General features: G+C 29.1%; 1 protein-coding gene across 3 annotated transcripts in view; it reads right to left on the reverse strand.

The window, feature by feature from the left end:
- Positions 1 to 27462, reverse strand: part of LOC141536218 (rap1 GTPase-activating protein 1) — an 83850-nt gene that overhangs the window by 46457 nt on the left and 9931 nt on the right. The window contains exon 1 of one of the 3 annotated variants that reach the window (XM_074256586.1): positions 25020 to 25550. The exons of 1 other annotated variant lie outside the window; for it this stretch is intronic. In XM_074256586.1, the coding sequence (XP_074112687.1) occupies positions 25020 to 25060 (41 nt within the window). In that variant the 5' untranslated portion in view covers positions 25061 to 25550. Of the gene's footprint in view, positions 1 to 6167; positions 6815 to 25019; positions 25551 to 27462 lie in introns of those variants that run through there. One more of the 3 variants, XM_074256585.1, reaches the window with a different exon arrangement.

Here is a 27462-nt window from a genome sequence, read left to right on the forward strand (position 1 = left end):
TATCTTTCTGTCAAGGCCTGATTTCGACTATTGCTATATTATTAAAATGATAAAGGAAAGTTAAGATGAGTCAAGAATGAAGATTATGTTTTATCAGAGTAGTTGTAAGTTGAACGTTCGCGATGAAGATTTTCCAGACAATAAACTCTGTAATTGTACTTAATATTGCATATAGTAGAATTATTTGAGTTATTTAATTCAATGAAATACTTTCGCAAACTATTTGTATCATAAATAATTCATTTTATGATTTTCATGTAATATTATTTTTATTAGCATTGATTATCAATAGTTACCCTTTCGTTGAATTCATACCTTGATTTTCAACCGTTATTCTCTGAACTAACTAAAATTACTACCTATCAGATTATTCGGGGTTAGCGATGAGAAATAAAGCGTAAAATTCGGTAAACCGCACCCCTGAAATATAGAAGACTTTTATCCCCTCAATATACATTCTCTTTATTCAAAAAATATCAACGAACACCATTGACTTTTTTTTAAGATTAAACTTTTTTCAATCATACCTTTTTTACTGTAAATTAATTTAATTTTTTTTTTTTTTTTTTTTTATATGAAAAAGAAATATTTTTTTAATATTAAAAAATTTTATTATTTTAGCTACTGTAGAAAGCAATAAAAAATAATTCTTTATGCAAGCAATGAAGTAAGGGAATTTTTAAATAAATCATTCATTAAAATATTTGTTTCTAATCTCTTTGTATTCACTTGTATCAACACATGATGGAATATAATCTCAGATGATCGGTAAGCTTATGATAATCCTTAAACGATTTTAATGTTACTTGTCTCGCCTTTGTCAAAGAGGGGTCACACGTTAGGTATAATAATATAATGTAGATGTACAGATAACATGCACATAGAATGTCGTAATGCATGATTGTACGTCCACTATATTGGGTTTGGTCTGGTCTGTACACCTATTTGTATTTGGATTTAGACGTCTTATCATCCCTCTAGCGATTTTCATACGTACAGTAATACAAAGAAGAACGTGATAAAGGGAGAATGTGGTTGTTTGTAGGCTTGTATGTACACATATATGTAAAGAGCAACAGAATAGAGAGAAAAGAGAATAAAAAAAGCAAATAAAACTATACTCTGACCCAGTGATTTAGTGGCCCGGGAAGGTCGTACATTTTCTGAAGGGGTGATACGCATGATTTCTTTACTACGTGGGCGGAACACGAATTACATTGGAGTGTAGAAAAAATTATAATTTAAAAGTGCAAGTAGATTGATTTTGATGCAAATAGATTCTATGATATGTCACTTGAAAAATTTTAATTGGTTTTTTAAATTTAGTTTCAAAAATTATTTCAACCGGTGTGGAGGAATTAGACACGCGTGTGAATTGTCATAAATTATTTGGTTCGTAAACAGAAAAAAAGCGGCTTAGAGCCAAAAACATTTTCGTTTTTAAAAATTTTCTTTAGAACTAAAAAAAACTTTTTCTTAATCATTGAATCTTTTGTTAATTTAATTAATAACTTTTTTTTTTTAATCAATTTATTCTTAAATTAAAGCAAAAAAAATTTTTCATCTGAAAGTAGAAGACTTTTTGATTTAATAAATGGTTCTTACAGCTCAAGAAGTAAATATTTAACTCGAGAACGTGATATTCTTCTGTTTTGAAGTAAGTACAATATCTTTTGCTCAAAGAAATTAAATTTTATTGACCAAAATATTCTATGTTTAAATAAAGGAAAAAAAAATAATAATTGAGAAATTTATTTTCTTATTTTGATTCAAAACAATCGAATCAAAACTTAATCATGTCATACTTTTAATTCAAAATAGAGAAAAAAAAAAATTATTCACTTCGTAATTTTTCTAAAAATATTATTGAACTAAAAATATTTTCCTCAAGTGAAGATAGCCTTTTTTTTCTGTATATTTCATGCTACTGTCTTTTAATTATTCGGACTGGCTTTCTAGAAGGGTAAATTTTATAATTTCTTTAGTGGAAAGTTATAAAAAGTATATAATTATAAAGTTTTCCTCTAAGATTTTTTTTAATCAGTTTAATACTATTTATAGTACTTAATCATCGTTATTTTTTAACGATCACATTGCATTACGATTCTTCGGTAGCTTAAAAATGAGATACAACTCATCCAGATGGCTGATTCAGTTTTTAATCTAACGAACGTCAAGGGGCTCTAAAGAAAAGGAGTGTTTAATCTTGTCTGCTTTTATTACACTTGATTCAAAATTAAGTATGATATCTTATGACGTAGTTTTGACTCGTGCTGATGTTTTATACAATTTTATCTCATCCTTGATTTTTTTTTCTTACTAGAGAACTTATCTACAAAAGAAATTGTTAGTATTTTAACAATACTGAAGTTTTGAAATGTAAAAAAAAAAAATATTCTTCTCATATTCAATTGATCACATTTTTAATTTGAAAACAACGAAAAGATAATACATTTTTTATATTTTTTAAATAATTTTGAGTATAAAGTATTTTGTATTTAACTTGAGATAGAAGAATTCATTTATTAATAAGATACCGCAGATAATTTATGATTTACTAACTTATCATACCTGTAAAAGTAAACTGAAAATAAATGAGGTATTAGAAACAATGAACAGATATTTTTGTTCTGAAAGAAGAAATAAAAGTGTAGAAGAAGTGTTCCCTGTTGCTATCTATATGAATTAGATAAATTTTATGTAAGCAAGTATTTTTAATGAAAGAAGTTCATAAGAAAATCTCGATTTTAACTAAAGAAAATATATTTTATAATAGTCAAACATTCCAGAATGTCATTGAAAAAATGTTCGTTTCTCATTTTGAAGAAAACTCAAATATCTTTTTCATAACATCTGCTCGAACATTTTAACTTTAAAGGTTTGTTGACTCAATCGAACCAGACTAATTTCAGACTATAATATTGTAAAAAGCTGCTGGTTTCTAAGCAAAACGAAAGTTCAATGAATTGACATTATGAAAACTTTTTATCCCTACAATAGAAAAACAAACTTGGAATCCAACCATCTCAACTTTCAGAATCGAATGATTACATTTGTTGTGAATTAAAAATTTTTTGCATGATTTGGATATTCCAATTGACTTCAATTTAAATCATACCTCAAAAACGATTTCTATTTACCATTTTCTTCTAAAAATAACTCACCTAGATATCTCTGTATGTTGCGACAATATGAAATTAAAAAATAGATTTTTATTTTTTGATTGGTTGAAAAGATATTGATAACAAATGCATGAATTATGTGAAAATTGATATTCATACATAAAAGTGAGAGAAAAATATCGATAGAAAAAAAAACAAATCGAAAATGATGAAATAAACAATATCAAGGATATACCGAGCAAAGAATTGCTTTAATTTGAATAGAAATTGCTTTTTATTTTTCAATTATTGAGTAAATAAAAATCAAGTTGAATATAATTTGTGATTTACAAACACGTCAACAGCTTTTCTCATTATTAACTTTGAATTAACTTGTTTTGACTGGTCTCAAACTTCGAAACTTAGAGTTTTAAGCAGATGTTATGAAAATAACGCATCGGAATGAAACATGAACCCATACCAGGCGCTACAAGAAAAAAACATGTCAAAATTAAATACATAATGTGTCATTTTGTTTATATTTTCAATAAAAACTATTTTAGCTTATATCATATTTTTCATTTTTAAAATTATATTGAATCAATAATTGTATAATTTAACTTGCTGAAGAAAATTTATAAAATAATTAGACCAACAGAAAAAGTACTTCTTATTTAATCATGATGCAAGTAAAGTATTGAAAATTTTTACTCTTTAATAATTAAATTCAATCACATGTAAAAAAGTGAATCATAAACAAATAAATTCTTGTAAATATTTTGTAAGTTATTTAAAATAACCATAGAGGTACTGTAAAAAGATCATAGAAATTAATCTATGCTTCTTTTATAATAAAATTAATTTTTTGTTAATCATCATAATCTCATTATAAGCTTATTTAAAATCATTAAATCAAATTGAGTTAGCAAATTTTCTAGAACTGTAGAACAACATATTATATTGATCGAAAAGTATTCTCTTCTTTTTAGTTTAGTTTTCTATTAAAGCTTGTTTTTTCGTTTTATAAGACTATAATTTATTGTGTTTTGCATGCAACATAAAATGATCATATACATTACCACAAGAATACAAAATTCAACGTTTAAAATTATTTGTATGCTTAATTTGGTCATTTGTCTTAATAAAATATGGTTGAATTATAACTTTCTTTGTAGATTCAAATATATCTTATATATTCTAAATGTATTCACTGAAGATTCAAGTACCACTGTTATAGGGATCTCGATGCGAAATATAATCACATATTGAATTATTATTAGATCATGTATACTTATTTAGTACATTTTTTTTATTTCATTCACTAAAAGATAATAAATAATAAATAATGAACTATTACGAAAATGATGGCAAAAAGATTGCACGAATGATTATAATAAAATAATTTTTAAAAATAACTCTTTAAATCTGTAATTTAATACTTGAATGAACTTGACAACCGCCAATAACGAGTTGGTAACCCAAGCGTAAGTCCATGATTTTTGATAATCAATTGCGCAATAGAGTATCCGTTTACGTATTCACAGTGGTACCATTCACTACATTCAATAACATAAAAAATAGAAAAAAGACAGTACTGCTATGTTTAATATTAGCGGGCACTTGAGAACATGCGAATCGTGGAATGAAAGGCGGAGAAACGAAAAAAAGTTCAAGAGAAGAGCAGGAAGACCATCGTGAGACGGAAGTACGACCAGATGGAGGATTCTCTGGAGTACGATTATAAACGAGCGTGTATAGCCACTTGTTCATTCTAAATGTATAAAAATATTAAAATAAAATACCCATTCTCTAATTTAATGATTCAATTTACTTTTACACACCATGGTGCAGTTTAAAAAATTTAACAAATCATTAAAACTTAAGTCTCTAAATTGAAATGTTATCACCAAAATTAAATCGTACTTTTAAAACAAAGTCAAGGTTTGAATATTTTGTCAATGATATATATTAAATATAGTAGAGTTAATTGAATTTTTCAATTGATTAATAAAATAGTTTAAAAAGAAAACGTGATTCATTGAAAATTTCAATGTTAAAACTTTTCATTATCTATGAAATTAACTAAGGAAAGAATTTGAGGAGATCCTCATTAAGCAAAACTCTTTTTAAGGCCATAAAAACTATACCGACTTTTATTGTTTAATTCTTTTTTAAAAAGTAATCAAAATATTTGGAAGTAATCAGAATAGTTTTATCAAATTACGAAATGTCGACCTCTAAAAAATAATTTTATTGATAAATAGTCAACGGATAAAAAAAATTTTTGCTGACCTTATCATTAAATTAAGTTAGAGCTAATTTGTTTAATAATTTTTAATATTAAAAGCGCATCGGTGACATAGTTCTTCCGACAGTATTTTAACTTAAAAAAATAATGAGGGATCGTTATTTAACAAACCTATTTTTTTGTAATAAAAACTTTTTGTTGAAATTAACTAAAGCCTACAATGAAAATTGAAAAAAAAAAAACCCCACATTGTTAACTAATACATACATAAATACAATGATCAGATATTAATCCAATGCTATAAGCATGTTCCTATAAATAAATTTCAAAGTATGTATCAATTTACGAATTATCATTATTATCACACTGCAATCAACAGACATCTGAAAATTTTGAGGATTTTTTTAACAAATAAATGACTGCAAAGAAAATTAAAAAAGTAATTTTGAATTTTATGATTTTATTTAAAACAATGAATATAGTTTTTTTTTTTAATAATCTTTTGGAAGTAATTTATCATATAATTAAAATCAAAAAATAATGAAGTGGCTGCTGTTTTCAGCATCATCTATTGAATTAGTTTATCAAAAATTTATTTTGATTATGACTAGATACTTTAATTTTTATCATCAGTTAAGATTTTAAGTGACATTTAACATTTATTGAATATATAAGACAGACACCTGATTGACCTATGAAAACTTTCATTATTAAAAAACTCAAAACAGTATATATAATTAAAATTGGGTCAATTTAAATAAAAGTAATGACGCTTTAAATTTGAATAATAAAACATGATAAAAAAATTTGATATGTACCGCTTCTTTGAGAGTGAGTAAGACTCCTTTGAAGTGGATCCGAACCTCATTCGCATTTTACGATAATTATAAATCCGCTTCCTCGTGATTCCACCTTCTAATACTGGCATCCAGATAGATAATTTTAAGCAGAGTGTCACTAACAATTGTCACCATTTACATATATAACTATTAATCATATATTTTAGCTGATATTAGTAGCAATTAATTCAAATTAAAAATTAAAAACACAATAACAAAAAAATCACTTTGGTTGAACAAATAATAAATTTACTTTTATTGCACTTTATGGCTATTAAACGAAAGAAATGTGTCATATTGTTACTTCTTTAGTGTTAAAAATAATAATTCCTCGGAAAAAAATAAAATACTTTTATAAGAATTAACGAAATGTTGACAAATTTATGAATGACTGCGAATACTATTTTTAACCCGAGAATGAATTGATTAACAGAAGAGGTCACACACGAGTAACTACTTGGATTGGCAGTTATAAGATGAATGAACGAGTGAATGAATAAAAACCGTAAGTGTTTTAGCGTAGGCACGATTAAACAGAAAAAAAAAAAAAACAACAAATGTAATGTTGAAGCAAACGGGAGAAAATACAACAAAATCTAACGCGTGTGTGCTTGCACGGACTGACAGAACGAGTATGAAACTGAATGTACAGTATGCGTCGTAGGCTGCATTGGGACCGTGAAGCTTGGAAGGGCATTATGACGTGTACACTGGGATAGCGACATTAGAACGATTGTGGAGAGGGTAAAAATCATGAGGGGTGGGACACTGACTGAATATATGTACATGGATAAGAATTAATATAATACTACAGTGCATCCCCCGTGAATTTCGACCCCACGCATTTGAGTTGCGTGTGTAGATCTATAATATTATACAAGATATTAAAAAAAGAAAAAAGATAAGATGATTATAAAAGAAAGGGCGAAGTGGGAGGTGACAAAATAAAAAGACCGTAGGCGCTTGGGTGACAAGCTACTTCAATCTTCAGCAATAATTATGTATCTTATCTTACACACTCTAGATAAATTCAAATATCTTTTTTTTTGTTTATCAATATTCATTATTGAGTTTTCTGAGTTATTTTTAATGTATGATATGATTTTTTCTTGCGTGTATAATTATCGTATTTGTTATAGTTTCATAATTTTTTTTCTCAAAGTGTTTATTAAAAATATAATAATTTGAAAAAAAAAAATAAAAAATAGCATGTCATCCTTTTCTGGAAAAAGGACCTTTTTACTCAATCAGTGATTGGATGTTTGAGGCTACGGCAGAGTTTTTGAAAATCTAAAAGCGCGCATAATATGTCTAATAATTTCAATTTATAAAAAAAAAAGAAAAATAAATTTTATCATATTTGATTGGTCTATAAAGTTTTAATTTTAACAAATACCCTTAAAAATTGATATATTTCGAAAATTATAAATCGAGGAATTTCTAAAGCCCTAAAAAAATAAAAAAAGCTGATTTTTCAATTTGTTGTAAATGTATTTATTTATTTATTTGCTATTTTCTTCATTTTTTAAATCATTTATCATTTTACTATTATGTTCAATATCGATTAATAAAATATAATAATAACTGAATGACATATCATGATGATTTATATTTGTATTAAGAATAATCATAAAGCTTTTAATTATAGTTAAATTGATCTTCCTGGCTACCTAACAAGTGGATAGAGGTTAGATTACGGTCCATACTCGAGGCTGCCATAATTGGATTTCGATAGAGTGACGGTGAAAGTGCAATAAGTCTCTTGACAGTACATGCATACATGTATACATTCAATTTAAATGGTTATGTAGTAAATAAGAAATCTTGTGTGCTATATAAAAAAAAACTATGTTGTATGTAAGTCTCAATCGAGTAATTGTAAAAATTTTTTTTTCTTCATTTATAAATTTAATTGATCGTCTGGTATCTGTCAACATAAAAAAAACTGTTTTCTTTATTTACGAAATGGTGATATTTATTGTGTCACTACGCTGAAAAAAAAAAAAACTAACTTGAATCAAGAGAAAAATTATTAAACCAAAAAAATAATTTTAAAGAGTTTAATTGTCTTCAATCAAGATGAAAAATTCTTAAATTAAGTAAAATTTACTTAAACCAAGAATTGGTCTTAATTCACGCGAAATCATACAATATCACATACATACACCGCAACATTTTCGTAGAAATAATCAGAATAACTTACGCAGACCTTAAGACGTGAATATCTGATGAAAACTTAAATTTCAGAAACCGAGATGAAACTAGTAACTTTCTGATTTCCCGAAAATCATTCATTTCCATAGCGGGAAGTTAAACAGCTACAATTATACAATCAGTTAAAGATGAATTTGTAAGAAATTTGATTGTATCAATATCATATGCAAACTTTTTTTACCAAAGCCTAAATAATTGTAGATATATTCCTGAAGAATAAACTTATCTCTCGGTGTACGATTTAGCAATATTTAATACTATTATTGGTAAATAGATTCAAGGTATGACTAGATTTTTTCTAATTTTGAATATCAGATCGCTAGTACATCTCCGCAATAAGAGTAAATGACCCGATTAAAGCAGTGCGACTTACGAGTACCAGATGGTAAAGGCCAAAAGCCAGTTACCAATAATGCCCATATACTCTGAATGAGTATAATTTATAGACGGTTTGATGCTACTTTAAAGTGCTTGTAGTAATTTTATTTAGACACAAGAAGTAAATTGCTGGAAAAAATTACGATATTACTAGACTATAATTATCACTTACAAAATGTAAACATGTATTTATAAGACTTTCATTTAAGTTGTCAATTTGGCATTGTCTTGATTGAAACAATTTAAATGAAAATCTTTACAATGAGATCAAGGCTCTCGTATCATCATTTTTTATGTCATGAAAATTAACTTTAAAAAAAAAAACTTAAATTTAACGTTACATGTCAGGTTTGGTTACAAAATATTTAATCTTATGACATGACTCATAATATATTTATGTTGTTAAGAATAATTGTCAAAGATTAGTATGATTGATCGAACGATTTATGAGGGAGGGAGTGAAAGATTGATTTTTTCGTTTAGTAACGATTGTAAAAATTGATGTACTAGTGGCTCTGGACAAGTAGTGGTTGATGATAGATGCTGGTGCTAGGTATTGATTATTATATAAGAGCAACATACATAATATATTCATACAATAAGTATATATGTATTCTATAAGTTGAATTTCAATAATAAAACAAAACTTAAAATTATTCATATCTATTTTTAATAGAGAATTTTACGGTCAAATTTTATATAAAAATATTTTATTCATGACATAAGATAGAGAAAAACAACATATTTTCCATGAAAGGTGAATAAACTCTGAAAAGAAGTATCTGCGATCGATAATACATCAAACACAAAAAAAATGTATTTTCAAGTTTAAATCCCGGATGAACCTCAAACATAATAGTAGTGATTAAATTTTCGAATGGTTCTCTCAAAAGAGGAGAAGGGAAGGTGGCTTGGATTAACAAATAGAACTCAGTGATTTACAGGCTGGTTTGTATCTCACCATGATGAAGAGTGTCTCCCCTACACACAATTTAATGTGATCATACACGAATGCTAAGGAAGAAGAAAAAAACCAATAAAATTGTGGCTTTTGATGGATATAAACATATGTGCACTACTCATAAACAACAATAAGCCATGAGTTTCAGGTCAGATTGATAAGTGTTAGCTACCTGTGGGTTCACTAAGGTTTCTAATGTATCTGAGACCTATGACACTCTTTCTTTCATGCATGAGAACTAATGTTGAAAAATTGTTGAATAATAGTCATAGGTTTAGGTCAGCTAAACATACTAACAAAATCTTTGAAAAAAAACTAGGTAGTTTTTCATAGAAAAACATTAGAAAAACACTTATTATACATGCATAATAAGTGGTGTCATATCAATTACGACCTATGAATTACTTATTTCAGATCTTTGTCAAATGTTTTTTCTGATTCAACAAATTGATAGAATATTTAAATTTTGTAAGTAAACATGCAAATATTGACCTAAATAATTGTATATTATTAAATTTATCAATAATGCGTTGAATTAATATTGTGGCGAAATAATATTTGGACGTTTCACGAATTCATATTGAAATTTATTAACTCAATCTAAATAATAATTTGAAATCACAAAACAAAATAAAACCATTGAGAGATTGAAATTGTATTTTTTTTCATGAATATTCATGCTTATCTTCCCTATCTTATAGAAAATTATGATCCCTAATAGAAATTTTGTTATGCAATTTTGACAAAGCGTGACGATTCTTGATGTCACTTTGACAGCCCCCTGTTGATTGCATTTCTATTCAATGAAATATACAAAGAAAAGAGAATTTAATGAAAAATAACAAAATAAATGAATTCGTTTCGCATCGCTTAAAAATAACAATGGATACATAAAAATGGAGTGATGTTAATTTGACTTGATATTTATAAAATCGTATACCTTTAATTTTCAATTATAGCTAAATAGTGTTGCGATTACAAAAATATAAAACAGATTTATCTTATACCATGCGTTTATTTTATCAAAAATGTATGTAGATCTAAACGATATAACTATAACGACATACTTCTATAGGTTACAGGAGAAACGTGTAGAAAACTGTAAGAGTGGAAATAAAAAATCGTCTTGAATATAATAGAATAGAATTGAAGCTGCTACTATCATTTATGTATGTATGTATATATATACTTGCCATAAGGAAATGGAATTAAAAAAGGTATCTAATAGTTCTAAAGCTTTTTTATGATGTACATTTCTACCCCTTATGTATGATGTGCTCTGAGTATCCCCTTTCACACCTCCTGACATAACATATTTTTCTATCATACCTACATTTTATTATTTACTCTGTCAGTTACGATTGAACTATGTATGCTTTAGAAAAAATTATTTTTAAAAAAGTTCATTTTCAAAGCTATTTTAGGATAAATATTGGGGAGATATTCATTATAGGGGATAATTAAAATAACAAGAAAAAATCCAACAGACGAAATTGATTTGAGTATAATATACCCTTATATATTTTTATAAATATTCTTAAATAACTCGATTTTTTTGTTGCATTTAAAATAATAATCTACTGGTGATATCTTTCAAATACTTCAATAAAAATAATTCCCACAATATGATAAATTATAATGATTATAATTAAGTACATTATTTTTTACGTAAACTTTAAATTCTCTTTTCATGTGTGGTCGGGAGCGTTTCAAAAATTAGTGGGTTTTGAGCAAGTATTGTTCTCTATTTAAATATCTTATGTCACGTTGCAGATTTCATTAGGAAGTGATCTATGTAATTCTATAAACCAGCATAAATATTTACTAAATATAAATAAATTTCAGTTCTGTGTACAATATTATTATTACCTTTACGACACGCTTCTCTAATCTAACTAACCTTTAGAAAGCTAAAAAGCATTTATTGAAACAATCGAAAAATCACATCATGCTGATGTCTTGAAGTATTTTATTCAGTGCGATTTAATAGTGAATATTGAAAATTGAATATTGAATCTGAAAGATTAAAAAAAAAGCACGCTTTTAAGTATTTTTTTGGATACTTACTATTTTTAGCTATTGATGCGCTAAGATTAAGGTAGGTCATTGAGTGTGCACTACTATAAGCTTTCAATTTCAATTTACCCAAAGAATAACAAAGTAAATAAGAGCCTGGATATTCCAACTAATGATAAACTAAATTTCGACTCGGAGATTTCGACACGGAAAAAATAAAAAGAGAAAAATGACATTATAAATCGCTATAAGTGTCGCTTCAAATTTAAAATTGAAAAAATTGCAGTTTGAAATAACATTTTTTGTTTAAACTTTGAATATTAATTCTTACAGCTTTAACTGTAATATTTGCGTTTTACAATCTAATTCTTACAAAATCTGTTAAAATTACAATCTGAAACTGTAATTTTTCCAGTTTTTTATATGAATGACCACATTACATTGTAATTTAATTTTTCCCTATTTCTTTTTTCCATGTAGCTGAATTCACATAGTGTTTTCGGCAGGATTCACATAAAAACTGATATGGATTCCTCCACATCCGCCATAGGAATATACAGGGAGAGAACCAGTCATAAATAGTTAGTGAATGTTGCTATATTTTAGGACAAAAACATAAGTTATTTAGCAAAAACCCTAATTTCAAAAAGTTAACTGAAATTTTCAATTTTCTAAATATTATGATTATTCTCTTTTCAGTTGTTATTATTTCACTGGATTAAAAAAAATTCATGTCATCTTAAATTTTGACGTAACATACCGTACACACTTCTGCATTCAGAGGTATTAAATAAGTTAATTTAGTTTTTATTCGTCTGTTTAATTTATAAAAAGTAACCAATTATGAAGGACCTCCAGTAATTTTATTTTATTTTTTTATGTCGTTGACATAAATTTTTCAATATAAGTGATAAAGATTCTCATAAATAACGCTATAGAGGGTACCTTTAATTTTTTTACGTGTATTTAACAATATAAGAATAAATATAATCATGGTCAGTTACAGGAAACAGGAAGTGAGCGTCCGTAAGAGGTCTTCCTTAAATATAAAAATCATTCAAAAGAAAGTTAATTACCATAACGTTTGTCCCCCGGACATTTATAATAATGACACATGTTGTTTGATTTATCTACAATAGTCGAAATAAATAAAATGAAATTTTTATTATGAATAACATCTATATTAATTTTTTTAATTAGCGTTATAAATTGGTGAATTATTGTTATTTATTTTTTTTTTAATTAATTGGATCTCTATTATTTCTTACAAACGTAGACTATCCCAACACAGCAACCTCGAAGCCCTTAAAGAGCATTCCCAGGTGTCTTCGTGGCCATTTGATTCCACCCGTAGGCGGTCGTTGTAAGGAGTGTTCTATTATCTTCTTCTTCGTTCTATACTTTGTTTCTGTGTCGTATAATATGTCTCTCTATTGTGTGTGTGTGTGTGTGTGTGTGTGTGTGTGTGTATGTGTGTCTGTGTGTGTGTGTGTGTGTGTGTGTGTGTGTGTGTGTGTGTGTGTGTGTGTGTGTGTGTGTGTGTGTGTGTGTGTGTGTGTGTGTGTGTGTGTGTGTGTGTGTGTGTGTGTGTGTGTGTGTCATCTGCAATGCTCGGTCAGGGGTGTCACGAGATTATTACTTTTACTCGCGAGCATGTCAGGTCACTGGACACTATATGTTTTCTATTGTATATTGCATCATATACGAATGAAAAAACTCTCAGCTAAAAGGATAGGGGCACAAATTACTAACGGTCATTGCCATTAACACTATACTTTAATATTCTCCTCGTTGTCTTTTTTCCTCCGTAATCTTTTTATCTTTGTTATTTATAGAATTGCTTTAAACATTTGACAATAATCATAGTCGACTACAAAAGCGAGTATATTCTTGAGATGCTGTTCTTCTAAACATATATCATTATTTGCTAGGACAGCGTAGAAAAACTGACCATATTTTTTAATTTTTCATTAGATTATGATAGTTAAACATGCATTAAGAGTCCTAAAAAACAACTTGATTTAAAAGTTTCTTTAAGTCTCGAAGTTTTAAAAAAACTACTAAAATCCCCAAAAATTGAACTTTTTTTTCTCTTTTTCATCATTGAAAGTTATATATATTCTGAAAATTTCAAGTCGATGTTTCGATTTAGCAAAATCAATTCAGCGACTTCCTAAATTCTCTTGGCACTAAATTCATTCCAGGCGGAGACTACAACGCAAAAAACATCCACTGGGGTTCGAGGCTAGACACCACTAAAGGCAGAGAACTACGTAAAGCTCTATCGACAAACAACTGCGATACACTATCTACAGGGGAACCGACCTACTGGCCAACCGATATTAACCAAATACCAGATGTACTTGATATCTTTATCACCAAAGGCATTACAAAACCTCCACATGCATAGAATCAAGCTTAGACCACACACCTGTACTTCTAACAATAAATACAAAAATTATACACAAAGCCAAAACAAATTATTTGAATAGTAAAAACACTGACTGGGAGACTTTCCACGAAAAAGTCTATCATTAAGGGGCACACCTAGTGTAACGGCCTAAAAAATTTGTCTCCGAATTTTCTTTCTTTAATGTAAGCTCTTTTTCTTCATTTATAGCTTGAGCTTACAAACAGTTTCGGCTGCAATCTGTAAATTCGTAAAACATCCCGCAAAAGTTTGGTCGTAAAATTTGCATGCTAAATCCATTAATCCACAGAAAAGATTTATCCCATTTATTCCGATGCCCAATAGACGCATCACAGCAACAATACGTTTATTTATTTCAAATGCGTTATTAATCATTGGTCCAGAATTAATATACGAATTGCCACATTCACAAATAATAGCAATTTTGAACCCTAGGCCTCTTGAACTTGCTTGATTGAAAGTAACTTTTTTTGACAGGTTTTACACACCACTAAATTACTAATTGCACTAAAAACTGATAAAAATTGCAAAATACAATATCCATGAGATGGGTCAATCACAACATTATTGTCATTATTTTGTAATAACTTTTCTGCGGACGTACTGGTATTCGCAGTAGATTGCTCAAATGTAAATCTATTTCCGGTAAACTTGCGTTTTTTCGCAATTGATCGATGCTTAGGAACATTGTGAGTTCCTTTTTTATTTGAATATGAAGATTGGTCACTCATTTTCAAGAAAATAGCACGTGTAAAATTATGATGCGCTCGATACAACGATCACAATGAGACTAAATGTGTCTGGCTCCGAAAATAATTTACGTGGCAGTAAACGAAAAATTTCTAGAAATTTGTAGAAATTATTATAATGATATATTTTTGTATACCTGAGAGCCAACAATAGAAACTGGAATCGTGTTATAGGGGCTAGAAGAGACAGTAGACTCTGAACAATACTTCAGGTACGTCTCGCAGCTAATGACACTCTAGCTGCCGAGCGGCTGCTCTTTAAAATGTTATAACTCAAAAACTATTTGATATATCGATTTGAAATTTTAATATGTTATTTTTAAAGGTGTAATCTACCGAAATATGAAAAAAAAAAAAAAATCGACTTTTTCGAAATTTCACACTAGGTGTGCCCCTTAAGTCGCTTTAAATCTTCCGCTTCGCAGTACAAAGACATTGATAAAGCCACGGAACATCTCACCTCAATCATACGAGAGGCAGTTGCAGAAGCTACTCCATCCAACAACAACACAACCTCAGACAGCAGGAACCAATATTCCAAGGAAATAAATGAAAAAATAAGACAAAAGCGAAAACTCCGAAAAACATGGCAATCAATGCGAAGCCCCGTAGATAAAACAAGGTACAACAGAGCCACTCGTGAGCTCAAAAAGCTCATCTATGACTTCCAGAACGATACTCTCCAATATAGTTTTCAAAAACTTACCGTAACTGCTGCCACGGATTACTCTCTACGGAAAGCAACAAAAAGACTAAAACTAAAACAGCCTCAGCAGCCAAACCCACCACTAAACCAACAAAACGGATGGGCCAGAAGTGATGCCGAAAAAGCCAAAGTACTTGCTAAGCACCTAGCTGAAGTTTTCACACCTCTACCTCCCAATACCGAAGAAACATACATCAGGAAAGTTCTTACTATATACTTTCGTTGAATTGAATACATTAATTTCAATGTCAATACACATAAAAAAAAAAACTGCCATTTGGCCTCAACCGAAATGGAAGGTAGATTTCTCAGAAATAGATTACCTTCATTTATTTCTCAATAACTTGTAGGGTAAAAATTTAATAGATTTAATTAAAGGTAATTTCATAAGCTTTCACGTGAATATTTCAAAAATGAGTTATCTCTTCTAAATCAAAAGTTTTTCACTGATCGTGAGCGGAAATGTAATTTTCACTACTTTCAAAATTTTAAATGGCATTTTTGAGCCTTACTCGACTACTTAGGTGATATTATGACCAAATTCTAAATTAATTCTGAGATAAAGACCAATACAATAGATAGATTTCTACGAAATCTACCGAAAAGTGTTCTAGATTCATCACAACAAATTATTAATAATTATACTAATACACTAGAATAATATACACGGGAAAAGTAAACTGTAATTAATAATAGTCGATTTATAATAAGTCATGATCAACTGCTAAAAATCACCATTTCAAACAGTAAAATCGTGATTTTAATAATCACTGTGTAATATTTATCATTTAAATGCTACAATTTATTCTTTACGTGGAAGAAAATACTATTTCAAACAATAATATTGGCTATATGAATTTCGAAAAAGTTAAAGCATAATAATTAAGAATTTTGACTTTGATATTTATCATATCGTACCTAAAATATGATCGCATGATATGTAAAAAGCATAAAATACAGTTACTAAATTTCTAATACAAGCAACGTCAATATTTACAAAGTAAAATGGTAAATTTTAAGCGCAACGCTAGAAATCAAACTATAATTATTGACTTACTTGAACTGGTAAAATATATATTTTAAGAGTAAAATTTTTACTGTTTCAAATGTTAAATTCTTCCAGAGTGAGACCCCCTTCTCCTCATAGTATATACTACATATTGAAACGGCAATTTTTACTGTTTGAAGCTGTAATTTTTTAAGATGAGAGAGTCGAGATTTACTATATTAGCAGCTATTAAGCACTTATTTTCGATATTAAATTATAAATTGTAGCTTTGACACTTTCTATATTGAGTTCTGTAAAATTTATATTTTTGCCACCCCGATGTTCGCTTTACTGTTGAAACTACAAAAATTAACCGGAATCCGAGTGAATTTTACAGTTTACTTTTTTCCGTGTGTATTTAGATTTATAAATGATATGGAGAGAATTATCTTATTATACCAGTAAAAAAAAAAAATTAAATTTAATCAAGAAAGTATAAAAATTTCACTTTGCACTTTTACTGAATGAATAATGCTGTGGTGTATTATGAAATTATTGTACTACTTTCCGCCGGATGTAAGACGCCTTCTTCCTCTTTTAATTCTTTTCAAATCCTGAAATTCACTTGTAAAGAGGTGGCACGTAATAAATGCAAACATTTCCAGGTGCATAAAATTACAATTGTCATCTACAAAGTAACCAGAACTACAAGTTGTCATTGTTATTTAATACAAATTTCAAAAAATATCAGATCACGTATTATAAATATTATAATTAAGCGCCTCTCGTGTAAACTATATCGTATGAAGATCTTACTATAAGTAGCGCAGAGTATACGAGAAATGAATAAGAGAGAAAAATTTTTCACAAAAAAAGATTGATATACAATGGATCTCTATATCAAATACGTCTTCTCAACTACCACTAGCAAAAGTAGTAACGGTTTACTTTGCCACATGTCCTGAATGCAATATAATATGAGAGTGAAGTTAAGGTAAAGAATCAGGTATTTTGCCACGCCAAAAGAACGAAGAAGTGGGCGTGGATGAAAATATCGTTAGGGGCTCCTCTGAAATCCTGTACGCCGCTTTTATATACAATTCTGATTGTGAATAAAGTACCGCTGTATTCCTTACCTGCTCAATATATATCTTCTTTACTCGCCAATCGAGATTCTTTACCATCTCAACCAATCTCACAAACACAATATGCCTTCATATATCCTCAAACATACAACAAAATTAGTTTAAAAAGTTTTTATTGACGAGGACAGCGTGAGGACATCCATTCCAATCTATCGTATATAGGTGCAATATCAATTTATACGGAAGGAAATTGACAGTCGGCGGAAATAGTATATTACACACCGAGGGAAGTAAAGTAAGAAATGTCTCAGATCACATGTAATTGTTGGCCGAGGTCAACAAACATGTGATCTGAGGATTTCTTATTTACTTCCCGAGGAGTGTATGCTATTTTTTTGCTCGACGAAGGCAGAAAGTGGCAACTTCATTTAGCGCAGCGGGCCGAAAGTTGACGCTTTCTGCCCGTCGAGCAAAAAATAGATTTTTATACATAAAAATTTACTTTGGTATCGAAAAAAAACTGCAAAAATAGGAGATTGCTTTGCGTTACCTACAAACTGCAGAACCGTCAAAATGAATTCAAACGTTTTCAAAATCTATATAATAATTTTCAATTTTTTTTTTCTAGTTCAAAATAGTTTTTTAAATTGATGATTTTCTTAGATCTATAAAATAGAACATATTGGTCAAACGAGTAACTTTTTGATAAGAAAATATCCATTACTATTTCGTTTAAAATTATAGAATTATTATTCATATTTATTTTAATTGAATCAATTTAATCAGTACAAATTTTTAGATTTTTAAATAATTACTTGAATGCATGTGCTTATAGTGCGGACGATATGGTCTTATTTCTGATCCAAGATGCAAAAGATTTGATTGCTATCCTAAAACTTTTAGAAGTTTACTATAGAGAGAACGAGCTTACTGTTGGTATTTTGAACTCCAAGGTCTTGATTTTCGAATTGAGGGGGTAATTAAGGAAAAAAACGGCGGACAAATTTATTTACAAAAATGAGCCGCTTGAAATTATTAGCGAATTTAAATATCTAGGCGCAATAATCTTCTTAACTACTGTGGAGCATAAATCAGTTGATTATGCGATCGAGGATGCCAATTTTGCCTCTGGTACTGTAATTTCCATTGAGACAGCAGCGAAGCACATCTCCTAGAACCCAAGCTCTTTGAGTCTATGATAACCTCCACCCTACTTGATGCTATTCCAATCTGGGGATTAAGCTATGTTGATGAATTGGACACGATTCATATAAACCACTTCAAACAGCTTCTAAAGCTAATAAAAAATACACCCAACTATGCAAATAGATTGAAGTTAACATTCAACAAAATAAATAAGAAAGCGATGAAATGGTCCATACGATAGTGGATACTATGAAATTGTATCCTCAATCAAATTGCAAAAGACACGTTTCTATCCTTTTTATTGAAATGGCCGACCCACAAATGACTCCAGACAGAACTATTACTTCAATTTTTACTCTTTTGAATCACAATAATCCAGACAGAGTACACATTCTCAATATTTTTGACAAAAAATAATTACATCAGCTAGTCAATTTCTCCATATAAGCGCAAAAACGCGTCGAAGAAATGCAATTTTATAAATTGTGTACTTCCTGATTAATATATTTTAACCGGAGCACCCTACACAGAGGTTCTGCAAACCCCAAAAATTTTTCCAACCTCAGTTTTTGGCTGTATTAGTGGTAAAGTCACGACATTTATCGCATCAGAAGAGGAACTTATTTAAAGGAAAACGTTGAATAGAGAAACTTTAGTTCTTATTTAGAAATGACACACACACACACACACACGCGCGCGCACGCACACACAGACACACACACACAAATCACATTTTCAATTTTCTTAGCAGAAAGTTGAAAATGGTAAATTTTACAATTTTTTCAATTTCCCTTTGGGATACAGATTTAATAATTGAAAAAAGATCATCTTTTATTAATTTGATATTATTTTCTTTAATAAGAGATCGAAATACGCATGAAACTGTGATATATTCACGATTGTCTAATTTTTGAACCAATTACGATGTTATCTTTTAACTTCCCACTAAGAAATTTGGAAATTTTAGGAAATCGGAAAGTTGTTGGTTTTACCCCGTTTTTCTAAAATCGAGTTTTCATCAGATTTCGACGTTTTGAGGTCCTAGGAAACTTCCCTAACTGTTTCCGCGATGGTGTCTGTATGTCTGTATATATGTATGTGTGTGTGTGGATGTGTGTAAACCTCTCATAACCTTAGAACGGCTTGACTGATTTCATCGCGGTTAGCACCATTCAAAAGGGCTTAACCAATCTTAGATTTTTGATACAATTTGAACCGATTCGAATCGGTATATTTTAAGAAATCTCAAAAAAACTACATAAATAACGCTTTTTTAAATGTGGTTTTTTAGAAATCACTCTAAAACGGCTCTACCGATAAATTCCAAAAACTAATCAGCTCTTAACATCAAAAGATCACGTCGATCGCCGCCAAGCCGCTCAAAAGGTTGATTCGTTTGTGAGTTATCGTTGACGAAAATAATCGTAAAAAAGTGATTTTTTTTCGAATTATACCGGAATTTTCCGGTCGGATCAATTTGTGTTTAGAAGTATATCATAAAATTTGAATAATTCGAACTCAAAAGCATAGAACAGCTATTTTTGAGCTCGGAGAGCTCAAAATACATAAATTGTCATTTTGAGCTCGAAGAGCTCAAAAATGTCATAAGTGCAATTTTAAGCGCTTAGATATGGAATCGGCGGGAAGTTGCCGGGATGACCTTCAGGGTCAACCGTTTTCCTAATTTTTGTGTTTGACACATACTCTTCAAAAGAAATAACTTACTCACATATTTATAGGAAAATGGAAATTACTACCTTTCCGTTGTCAAAAATTTAATTTTAGTTTGATTTCAATAATAGAAAAATGTTGATTTTACGAATGGAAAAATTATGGTGACAAAAAAATTGCGAAATTTTTGTGTTTTTGTTTTTAGTCCACCGATCAACTTTTAAAAACCATCTTTAATTTTCTGTGCGATCGTTGGGTGCTGAGATATCATTGGTCAGAGATGAAATAATCATTTCTTTTTTAGAGTTCGATATCTAAGTAAGATAAGATCGTATCAAGGTATGGATAAAAGCACATTAAAGCTGAATGAAAAAGTAATCCGGTCCATATATAGTGGTAGTCTATACAGTAGAATCGGAAAAAATGTTTAACAAATCTGAGGATCAAAAAAATACGAAAAAATCTCGACAATTTTTTTTTTTTTATCATATTCATTAGGATTGAGAGTTACATATCAACGTGCTATCGTTTTTGAGCGATACACGTTAAGCAATTACTCTGCAAATTTTTTCATCACAAGATCTCAAACCTAGAAAGTTTTAACTTTAAATTGCTTTTCTCATGACTTGGATACGATCATTTCTAATGAAAATACAGCCACTCGGAAAATTAAAAAATCAATAAAAATTGGAAATTTTTCTTATTTAATTTTTTCCACTATATAGTGTATTTCACAATTCATGCAATTTCTTCGATGTTTTATTGGAGAAATTACTGTTAAACTAAAGAACAATATTTTTTTTTTAATTTTTATGTAATCTTTATATAGTCCTCCGTCACAAGGTTATAAAGCTCATGTCACGATTTTACCTGTAATTTTATTTCTTTACACTTAAGAATTTCATTGAACAAAATTATTTGTAATATTTATTTAAAAGTATTGATTGATTTGTATAAAAGTATGAAACATTAAGAGTGATCGAAACTTAGACTTTCAAATGAGAGAAAGTTTAGAAATTGTATAGGTTTATTATATATTGACTTATTGCGTACACAAACACTTTGAAAGAACTTTCATTATAGAGTTGACCAGACAATACTTTGACTAAATTTAATATGCAACCGTTGTTATAGTTCTATTTATTTTTTTTTTCTATTTCCATTGTCAACAAGAATAGAGTTCATTTTGAGTAGTACAATACATTGTATAAATTATGAAAAATTCACAAATACATGCTTTATTTAAGATGTTCATTCATTTTTTAAATGAAAAATTAATTTTTTACGGGATTCTTTGAAAACTCCCGCTAATTCTATACTCAAAATTGCACTTATTATGTTTTTGAGCTCTTCAAGCTCAAAAATATAATTTCCGTGTCAGTTGAGCTCTCCAAGCTCAAAAGTCTGATAAAATTTTAATAAAACACTATTTTTTGAATATTCTAACCGCCCGACTAGAATTTTAATGAGGCATGCCGAAAAATCAGTTCGGGGCAAAGTTAGCTTTCCGAACTTAGGCTAGCCCAATTCGAATCTTATTTGTTTTAAATTAGGCTAGCCGAACATTGGTATGCCAAAGAATTCCACATTCGGATGTAATCTCGTAATAGCTTGGCACTGCCAAAGTTCGGCATGCGATGGATTGCCTAATTAGTATAAAATAACGGTAACCAAAGGTTTACCGAAGTTTGGTTCACCAAGTTCGGGCTCACTTAGGTAAACTTGTGGCAATACCCAAGTTCGGTATGATCAACCAATGACATGGTTGACTAATTAGTACGAAATAACAGTAACCAAAAAAGCTTACCAAAGTTCGATTCACCAAGCTCGTCTGAATGTATGAATGTTGGTTACAAAAGCTTGTTATTTATAAGCATTGATTGTCTGTATCATTGATTTTACTACTTTTACATCGCTAAATCTATTCAGAAATATCGGTTTAAAAAAGTTTTCATGTCTATTTTGCATACCACGTAATGTAAAGAAGCATTTAAAGTTGCGCCTTATTCTTAAATTCTCACGGTCCAACTATTTTCCTAGTTTTAATGACCTTTACTATATTATATTTCACTTGTGGTATAATAAATTTAGATTAATTTCAAAAAAATAAAAAATCATAGATAAACAGGTGACCCTAAAAGCCATCCCTACAACTTCTCGCTGATTTCGTATCTAAGCATTTCAAATTGTACACTTGTGACGTTTTTGAGCTCTTCGAGTTAAAAATATAATTTGTGTTGTTTTGAGCTCTCTGAGCTCCAAGAGTTAGTTGTTCTAAGCTTTTGAGTTCTTCGAGCTCAAAAGTCTGATGGAATTTTATTAAAAAACTATTATTTAAATTTTCAAACTACAATTACTATTGAATAAATAAAAAACCAATTTTCATGTGATTGGCAGCATTCGATGCAATTTTTAAAAATTCTATGACATACTATTAAACACACATTGATCCGACTGAAAATTCCGGTGTAATTCGAAAAAATCACTTTTTGTTCATATTTTTATCAGAATTTCTAAGATTTTTATTAGCAAATTTACACAGGGTTGACCGATTCTATCGCGGTTGACGCCAATCGAAAGGGCTTGACTGATCTTAGATTTTAAATATGGTTTGGACCGATTTGGACCGGTAGATTTTCAAAAATCTCACAAAAACTACGAACAAAAATTTTTTCAAATGTGGTTTTCTTTTAATAACTTTTAAACGGCTTGACGGATCAATTCCAAATCGGCTCTTAGCATCGAAAAACCACGTCGATCGCCACCAAGCTGGTCAAAATCGGTTGATTCGTTCGTGAGTTATCGTTGACGAAAAAAATCGACAAAAAGTGTTTTTTCGGATTACACCGATATTTCTGGTCTAGTCAATTTGTGTTTAAAAGTATATCATATAATTTGAAAAACTGCGTCGAATGCCGCTAACCGCGTGAAAATCGGTTCATTCATTCAAAAGTTATTGCGGTTTGAAAATTAAAAAAATAGTGATTTATTTAACTCCTATCAAACTTTTGAGCTCGGAGAGTTCAAAACTACACAAAAATTAGATTTTTGAGCTCGAAGAGCTCAAAAACATAATAAGTGCAATTTCGAGCGTTTAATTACGAAAGTAGCGGGAAGTTGCAGGGATGACCTTTAGCGTCAACCGTTTTCCTAATTTTTTGTGTTAATTTAACAAAATAAATGTTAAATTTACACATAAAAGTGTTAAAAATTTAACACAGAAATTTTTAACATTAAGCTTTTTGACGCAATGACGTAAAATTTTTTACTGTGTATTTTATTTTTGATTATTTCATTAACGAATAATACCTATAACTTGAATGTTAAAAATGAACAAATGTCAATCAATATAAAACTACATACCTATTCTTTGTCAACAATTATCAACATTTATTTATTTATTTTTTATAATAATTTGAGCGCTAGCGGCATACGATTTTCTATTTTCCTAATTTGTTAGTTTGAGTTTATTATATTTTTTACTCCTGAATCTATTTCATTTAGTAGATTTATAAATAGTAGCTAAAGTTACTGTAGTAATAAAACAAATTATATAAAAAAACATCATTCTAATTTTATGTCAAGTATCATATAGCTAAATAGTATTTTCACTTAGTTTCTCATAACTATAATCATCCATAACCAAAACTTAACTTAATAAATACCAGTACTGATGGAAGCTTATAAATACTACGCGTCTTATCTTAAGGTCTTTTAAATTGATAGAGAGGAAACTTGTCTACGATTTCAGTATATCAGTGTTTGCACCCAGGATTGAGAAAAAAAAGTACACTATCAGTAAGAAGGAGTCTACAATTGCAAATTCATCACGAATATGATACTTTATCTTAAATTTTCGTTCTTAGTCATGTCAATACATATAAAACATTTTAGACAGAGGACAGTTACTCACTTCCTCCTCTTCCTTACTCAAAACGTATTTCACGAATTTTTATGATAATGGGCGCTATAAATATAAACAAGAAATCAGATCAAGAATTTAGTAAATTTATGATACTGAATCATGGTTTTTACTGTAGGCAAAAATATTTTAAAACTATGGTTTTCATTTTTTGGTATAATTATGCAAAACAGTATTGAGTATCATAAAGTATATTAATCATGAAGCACTTGACTTGTTTCAAGCTTGTTCAATTGTTTGTCAACTTGTATAATTTTTTCCCACTCATAAGAAATTTATTTAATTTAACTAATAAAAAAAATGTTCAATCATCACTGAACAAAATGAACACAGCAAGTGAATTAAAGATGAAATAATAATTAAATATTTAAAAGTATACAACTAAATTGAAACCTCTTGATCAAATGCATTGTTTAAATAAGTTTCAAATCTTCATAAACAAAATACAGTGAATAATTCCGATGTAACTTAATATGTTCAAAAAGAATGAATCAGTGTTATTGATAAAAGATTATTCTATAGAGCTGATATTTCACTTCGTTAATGCACATGTCAGCAACTTACCCTGAATCACCGATATAATCCAACATAGTAATCTTCAACATGATTATCAATTTTCAACTACTGTCGACTCAGAATAAGAAATAAAAATTTTTTTACTTTTGTAAAATAATGCTCAATTTTTGTGGATTGACATCGATCAATTTTCAATGTTTGATTTATGTTAAAATATTTTTCTATTGCTTAATAACCATTTAATTTTCTCTAAATCCAACTCAACAAAAATTCTACGTATTCGATTTTAATTGACACCTCATTATAAAAATTTCATAATCACTCATAACAAATGATAAATGTCTAATGGACCGGTTAACATAATCCACGTGATAGAAGAAAACTTCAAAATTTTTCAATTCAAATTGCAACTAACTGATATAACCACAAAAAAAATTATAAAAGCTTTTAACACAGTTTTAACATAATCCATTAAGAATTTGAAACCATCTACAACTTAAATTTAATTTTGAACAATTTGATAATTACTAAATATAGTTTCCATCTAAAACCATACAGTGAGAGTGGACAAAGTGACAACGCGCCAGAGAGTACCGGAGGACTGTTTAGTGCTCTCGTCCAATGCATCGCCCGCGGCAAAACTCCCTTCCAATAACAGTCTTACACTCTCATACTCTTTAGATATATGTATACGTATATTTATATATTACCCCTTCTATCTCGCATTCTCTACTGCGTATCAAGTAAGAAAATATATAATGGTGATGGCGATTTGTTGAGCCTTATATACATGTATGAGATATTGCATCACGAACACGTGCATAATGCATTCATTTGATCAGTAAGAAGCCTGTATGATTAGAATTTTAGTCACACTGTTTTTATTTCATTAAAATTTTCGAGATTTTTTGAAAAAATGCTAATGGAGATACGACAAGTGATGGCAAAAGTGTTTGATAGCCTCAAGGGTCACTACAACAAATCGACTCTTGATCACGACCTCAATTTATGTCGATCATACTTCGTTGAGTCAAGTTATGTTGCTTTTTTTCTTTTTGTTCCATTATAAATGAGCAAAATCGAGCAAAAATTTGCATGTAATTGATCACTGATTCTTGGTATTTTAAAAATACATCATTTCTGAACTCATTTAATTATGTGTATTTTGAATATTTTGATTATACTAATAAAAACCGGTCAAGTTTGTTGAATACGAGAGAATGTAAAAACCTTAAAAATAACTTTGGTGAAAAAATTTGAAGGATAGCTCATAATTTTGAAAAATTTCTAAAATCATGAATCAAATTAAAAAAAGTTTTATTGCCATTATTTCACCATTTTTTGCATTAACCCTAGCAACCTTGAGATCATCGTGGAAGCACTGTCGAAACTTTATACAGACTCACCGTAAGCGCACTGTGAAAACACCGTAAATTTGTTCCATTTCTACACGATGAATCCACAGTAGTTCCATAGCAATTCTACTACCTTTCCATAGTATTTCTGATGTGTTTCCACAGTGTTTTCACAGTAATTTCACAACAACCTCACGGTGCAGTAATGCTGAAAACTCGTTTAATATACCATGGTTACGTTGAAATTTATCAGTGATAAGTCAATTGAAAACTTAATTTATTTGAAAGTTCTTTTAAAGAGGTACACAGGTGAATTTTCACCTCTATATATGCATACTTTATATATAGTGTATGTATGTCTCTGTATATTCTAGTAAATAAATAATGACAGCCTTAAATTCAGGATGCTTCAAAATATCTAATGAAAATTTTTGCTTGATAGTTAATCTAATCTTGAGCAATTTAAAAAATCTTTTAACCACACTGTTTGTTAGAAAGGGCTTTAAACATATTAAACTATCATATTTATAAAAGACTTGGAATAATTCAGTTTTTAACAAATTAGGCACATAAACATAAGAAATAAATTTTATTTGTTGCCGTAAGATGAACAGTGGTTCTCGGTCCATCTGGTTTTTAGGCCTAGTATAGTTTTTTCTGTGTTCGGAGGCTCCGTAAGATTAAAATTGAGAGCCAATTTGAAGAGAAAAAATTAGGAAAACGGTTGACCTTTAAAGCCATCTCTGCAACTCCCAGTTAATTCCATACCTGAGCGCTTAAAATTGCACTGATTTATTTAATAAGTACTTCTCTTAAATTTAAATAATTAAATAAATGGAAAATTTGATTATGGCAAATTTCATAATTCGCACGTAATTGAAATATTTTACCCTTTTCAAATGCTAATTTGAAACAAATTTCTATCTCTATTTGATCAAGAAATAGCAAGTGACCATTGTTTATAAATTACGATAATAACCTATGAAAATAACAATTATTTTTTTCGTCATTGCGTTTAAGAAGATTCAACTTATCACCAAAAAAATTAACGTGAAAAAAAACTTTGAATTTATGATTTTGTAGAAGTCCAAAGTTGATGTTTACTTTTAAACCCAAAATAAAAAAAACTCCGTTTT

Source organism: Cotesia typhae, unplaced genomic scaffold (assembly GCF_013202065.1).
Source record: "Cotesia typhae breed Kobodo isofemale line unplaced genomic scaffold, CoteBio_Ctyphae scaffold_152, whole genome shotgun sequence".
Classification (NCBI taxonomy): Eukaryota; Metazoa; Arthropoda; class Insecta; order Hymenoptera; family Braconidae; genus Cotesia; species Cotesia typhae.